The following is a 6,000-nucleotide window of genomic DNA, read 5'->3' on the forward strand; positions in this document are numbered from 1 at the left end:
TACAATCCTAAATAATAACTAGAAATCTTCCTATGAACAACTCAACATATGTTTTGTGTTAATAAAAACTATAATTCAGGTGAAGAACGGAAATGTTTTGAGAATCCATAGTCTTTTGCTAATCTTAGTCAAAGGTCTATTTTCTCATATATTTCAAAATTAAAGTCAGTGAAAATAAAAAGAAAGGTATTCAATACACCAGCTTTAAATCTGGTTAAGATTGACTTCCATCACAGCTATCTGTCCTCTTCCTCAACACCAACATACGAACTCTTATTTATTGAGCCTTTACTATGTTCCATGTAACATCTCATCTGATGGTTACAACAATTGGATGAGGTATGTATTACAGTTTTCCCACTTTACTCAGGTTAACCTTTTACTGCTAATACGATCAATGATGATAATATAATTTCACTATATTACAAGAGTCAAAGTTTAACCCTGCTATAAAAATGGATGATTTGTATCTTTTTACATCCTACAACCAGTAAGACTGATTCCACCCTCTTTCAACTAACTCACCTCTGGTGTTTTTTGGCATAATGAGGAGTGCAGGTGATGTACTGGGCACCCAAGTCCACTGTGCTCTGTAGATTATGAGGACTGCTGGCTGTGGTCATTCTTCCCCCTTGAATTAGTCCCCAGGAAAATAAATGTCTTAGCGCATTAGAATGAACCATTTGTAGTTGACGCGATTCACCCCAGGTTACCACAAATAGATTACTTAGAACTGTTTTAGGAAACATTTTTAAAAATTTTTTTAAAATTTTTTACTGTCATAATAATTAATATATTTTTAAATATTCTGTTTTCTCCAGATTACAGACATCTAGAAAACGTTTTTTTATACTGAAGATTTTGTCATCTAACATTGTCAGGAAGTAATTAAGAGACAATTTGGTCACTGAGTGTGAGATATTTTTTTAAAAGAACCCATGAATAATGCACCACCCTTCAGCACTGTGACTGCGGCATCTATTTACCGATCTGAATAACAGGAATGAACGAACGGACAAAAGAAAACAAAATAATAAATGAAATGTCAGAATGAACGAATCAACGAATGCTTTCCCTCTTGCAGTCAGATTTCAGGAGAGTGACAGGATGTTGTCAACTAGATCTTCGTAAAGTCTTGGTCAATGGGCACTTGAGGATTCTCATAATCTAGAGATAAGCCTCCAAGGCACAGAGCGGCCGAGGAAAAAATCCACTTCTTAGCGGCAGGCCCAAGCTTTGCAAACTCCAGTCAGGACCCCTCCCAGGCCGCTCAGGCCGCCCTCCGAAGCGCTCTCGGCACTCCCGCCCCGCCCCCTAGCCCAGCCGGGGTCGCCGCTTCCACCCGCGCGCCCTCTCAGGCCTTACGGGCGCCGGAAGTCTCCGATCACGTGACCAGACGCCCGCCGAGCTGCTGGATTTTCCTCACAGACTTACTCCGGTACGGCCCAGGCCACCTCAGAAGCTGTGGTTCCCGCCGGCTTCTTTTCCCCCCGTTTCGGCCGGGAAACGACCCACCTGAGTCCCCAGCCTTGTCCCACACAGCGAGGTGCAAAGGACGGGCCGCCGCCTTCCTCAGCAGCGCTGCGCACAGGCTTCCCGTCAGCCCGGCGCCCACGATCAGCACCCGCGCCATGGCCCGCTGTCTCCGCGGCGGGGTGGCCGGCCTGCAGTCGGTGGAACCGCCAAAGCCCTGCGGGCTAGAGATGTCGGCTCCGCGCTCCGGGCCCCACCCGGCCCCTGAGCAGTTCCTCGGCTGGCCTGCAGGGGGCGGAGAGGAGGCGACCGGGGCCGAGGGGATGATCAGCGCTGAAGACCAGCAAACCTTGGCCTTCCCCTTGGTTCGAGGGCCAGGAGCTGGCTTCCAAGAAAGGCTGGCCCCATCCGATAAGCTGTGAATTCCAGCCTGCCCCTCGCCCCCCAGAACCTGTAAATCATGTAGATTAGAGTGTGAGACCCCGCCTCGCCACGGGGCTGGTGTTGACTACTGCGGAGACCCAGCCAAAGGTAACCTACTAGGGTAACTATGCCTTGCTGGAACCTTTGCTAGCTTGGTGTTCCAAGTCTGAAAGGACCTTACCAGCGATGCCAGAGCCAGCTTTTTTCAAAGACCTTAATGGCCACTATTCACATAATAGGAAAAGAGTTTTGGAGAGATTTTCTTAAACTAGCCCTCGGGCTTTGTGTAAGGGATATAACCTTTTTGAACCTCAATTTCTCCATCTGTGAAAGGGGGCCAAAAAATTCTACATTCCAAATTGTTGAAAATTAAAGATACTTGGTTCACCAGAAAATTTTAGATCACTCATCTATTCAGTAGATATTAAGTTTTATGTCAAAACACATTCCAAATGCTATAAGGGACAAGACAAGGATTTATGCCATTACCACTAGTCTTTTGTTTGTTTGTTTTTTCTAACATTGCCCTGGAGGTTCTCAAGGAAACAATAAAAAGCAAGGATAAGACTGAACTATTAAAAAATAAAAAATTAAGTTACTCTAAATTGCACACAAATTATTACCTGGAAACCAGAGAAACTTGAATAGCTATCAGAATTATAAGAAAGTTGACAGTGGTAGCCAATTACAACGAAAACATTAAAAATTAGACGTTTTACTTTATGTACACATCATGAAACAATTACCAGGCATCAAGTTGGTGATAGATTAATATTACATATATCTAATAAAAGATAATAGAACTAGAAGATACAGATGAACATATGTAACCTAACAAGACATTCCTAAGCATAAAAATAAAACGGAACATAAAAATGGAAGAGAAAAACATCAAATACATAATCATTTACAAATTATGTTCAAAATATACAAGACAAAATACAAATAGTAAACAAATTTTTAGAGCATATGAAAGATGGAAGTTTCACACCTTATTATATAAAATCTTTAGATAAGTTTTTATTGAAGTATAATTGATTAACAATATTAGTTTCAGATGTACAACATAGTGATTCAATATTTTTATAGATTATATCCCATTTAAAGTTATTTCAAAATAATGGCTATATTTCCCTGTGCTGTATATTCTTGTTGCTTTTATATTTTGTACACAGTAATTTGTATCCCTTAATCCACTACCCCTATCTTGCCACTCCCCCTTTTCTCTCCCCACTGGTAACCACTAGTTTTTCCCTATATTTGTGATACTGTTTCTGTTTTATTATACTCATTATTTTGTTTTATTTTTTAGATTCCATATGTAACTGATAACAGAGAGTATTTGTCTTTCTGTATCTGACTTATTTCACTAAGCCTAATATGCTCTAGGTGTCATGGAAGACAGTTTTCCCACGGATGAGGCGGTGGGTGAGGGAGGGAATGGTTCAGGTGGTAATGCGAGCGATGGTTCAAGTGGTAATGTGAGCAATGGGGAGCAATAGGGAGTGGCAGATGTAGCTTCACTCACTCGCCAGTCACCTCCTGCTGTGTGGCCCAGTTCCTAACAGGCCTTGGACCAGTACCAGTCCACAGCCTGGGGGTTGGGGACCCCTGCTCTAGGTTCATCCAGATTGCTTCAAATGGCAGAGTTTCATTTCTTTTTTATGACTAATGTTTCATTGTGTGCACTTCTTCTTTATCCATTCATGTGTTGATGAACACTTAGGTTGCTTCAGTATCTTGGCTCTTGCAAATAATTCTACTATGAACATTGAGGTGCATGTATCTTTCAAATTAGTGTTCTCGTTTTCTTCAAATAAATACCCAAGAGTGAAATTGCTAGATCATATGGTAGTTCTGTTTTTGGATTTTTGAGGGACTTCCCTACTGTTTTCAATGGTGGCTGCACCAATTTACATTCCCACCAACAGTGCACATGTTTTCCCTTTTCTCCATATTCTCACCAACACCTGTTATTTGTAGACTTTTTGATGATAGCCATTCCAACAGGTATGAGGTGATATCTCATTGTGGTTTTAATTTGCATTTCTCTGGTGATTAACTATGTCCAACATATTTTTATGTCTATTGGCCATCTGTATCTCTTCTTTGGAAAAATGTCTATTCAAGTCTTCTGCCCATTTTTTAATTGGGTTGTTTGCTTTTTTGATGTTAAATTGCATGAGCTGTTTATATATTTTGGATAGTAGCCCCTTATCGGTCATATCATTTGCAAATATTTTGTCCCATTCAATACATTGTCTTTTCATTTTAATGATCATTTCATTTGCTGTGCAAAAGCCTATAAATTTAATTTGGTCTCATTTGTTTATTTTTGCATGTGTTTCTTTTGCCTTAGGAGACAGATCCAAAAAAATATTGCTACAATTTATGTCAAAGAGTGGTCTGCCTGTGTTCTCTTCTATGAGTTTTATAGTTTCAAGTCTTACATTTAGATCTTTAAACCATTTTGAGTTTGTTTTTGTATAAGGTGTGAGGAAATGTTCCAATCTCATTCCTTTACATGTAGCTGTCCAGTTTTCCCAGCACCGAGACTGTCTTTTTCCACTCTATATTCTTACCTCCTTTGTTGTAGTTTAATTGACCATAAGTGTGTGGGTTTATTTCCTGGCTCTCTATTCTGTTCCACTTATCTATGTGTCTGTTTTTGTGCCAATATCACGCTGTTTTTATTACAAGGCTTTGTCATATAGTCTGAAGTCTGAGAGGGTGATACATCCAGCTTTGCTCTTTTTTCTCAAGATTGCTTTGGCAATCCAGGATCTTTTGTGGTTCTGTACAAATTTGGGGATTATTTGTTCTAGTTCAGTGAAAAATGTCCTGGGTATTTTGATAGGAATTTCATTAAATCTGTAGATTGCTTTGGGTAGTATGGCTATTTTAACAATATTAGTTCATCCAATTTATGAACACAGGATATGTTTCCATTTCTTTGTGTCATCTTCAATTTCCTTTATCCATGTTTTATAGTTTTCAGAGTATAGGTCTTTAACCTCCTTGGTTAAGTTTATTCCTAAGTATTTTACTCTTTTTGATGCAGTTTTAAACGAGATGGTTTGCTTGCTTTCCCTTTCTGTTAGTTCATTATTAGTGTATAGCAAACCAACAGATTTCTGTATATTAATCTTGTGTTCTGCAGCCTTGCTGGATTCATTTATTAGTTTTTATAGTTTTTGGGTGGAGACTTTAGAGTTCTCTATATAGAGTATCATGTCATCTGCAAATAGTGTCATTTTGCCCTTCCCTTCCAATTTGGATACCTTTCATCTCTTTTTATAGTCTGATTGCCATGGCTAGGACTTCCAATACCATGTACTTATAAGTGCCAAGAGTGGGCATCCTTGTCTTGTTCCTGATTTTAGAGGAAAGGCTTTCAACTTTTCAGCATTGAGACGATGTTAGCTGTGGGTGTGTCATAAATGGCCTTTATAATGTTGTGATATATTCCCTCTATACCAACTTTGATGAGAGTTTTTTTTTTATCATGAATGGATGTTGAATTTTGTCAAACGCTTTTTCTGATCATGTGATTTTTTATCCTTCCTTTTGTTAATGTGGTGTATCACATTGATTGATTTGCAGATATTGAACCATCCTTGCATCCCTGGAATAAATCCCACTTGACCATGGTGTATGATCCTTTTCGTATATTGTTTAATTCAATTTGCTAATATTTTGTTGAGGATTTTTGCATCTACAGTCATCAAAGATATTGGTTTGTAATTTTCTTTTTTTGTAGTATCTTTGTCTGGTTTTGGTATCAGGATAATGGTGGCCTTGTAGAATGAATTTGGGAGTGTTCCATCTGCTTCGGTTTTTTGGAATAGTTTGAGAAGGATAGGTATTAGTTCTTCTTTATATGTTTAGTAGAATTCCCCTGTGAAACTGTCCAGTCCTGGACTTTTGATTGCTGGGAGATTTTTGATTACCAACTCAATTTCACTTCTAGTGATCTGTCTGTTCAGATTGTTTGTTTCTTTCTGATTTAGTCTTGAAAGATTGTATATTTCTAGAAATTTGTCCATTTCTTATTGGTTGTCCAGTTCATTGGAATATAACTTCCATGGTATTCTCTTATGATTT

At 39.0% G+C, this 6,000-nt stretch overlaps 1 protein-coding gene across 7 annotated transcripts in view; it reads right to left on the reverse strand.

Annotated features, from left to right (window-relative positions):
• Positions 1–1,760, reverse strand: part of RNLS (renalase, FAD dependent amine oxidase) — a 286,836-nt gene extending 285,076 nt beyond the window's left edge. For 5 of the 7 annotated variants that reach the window (XM_082339602.1, XM_082339604.1, XM_082339605.1 and 2 more), the window contains exons 1-2: positions 1,516–1,760; positions 526–631 (exon numbers count right to left, since the gene is read on the reverse strand). In XM_082339602.1, coding sequence (XP_082195728.1) covers positions 526–631; positions 1,516–1,633 — 224 coding nt within the window. In that variant the 5' untranslated portion in view covers positions 1,634–1,760. Of the gene's footprint in view, positions 1–525; positions 632–986; positions 1,339–1,365; positions 1,448–1,515 lie in introns of those variants that run through there. The other 2 variants (XM_082339607.1, XM_082339606.1) reach the window with 2 other exon arrangements.
• Positions 1,761–6,000: the final 4,240 nt, after the last annotated feature.

The sequence above is a fragment of the Balaenoptera borealis genome, assembly GCF_965194805.1.
Source record: "Balaenoptera borealis genome assembly, chromosome: 10".
Classification (NCBI taxonomy): Eukaryota; Metazoa; Chordata; class Mammalia; order Artiodactyla; family Balaenopteridae; genus Balaenoptera; species Balaenoptera borealis.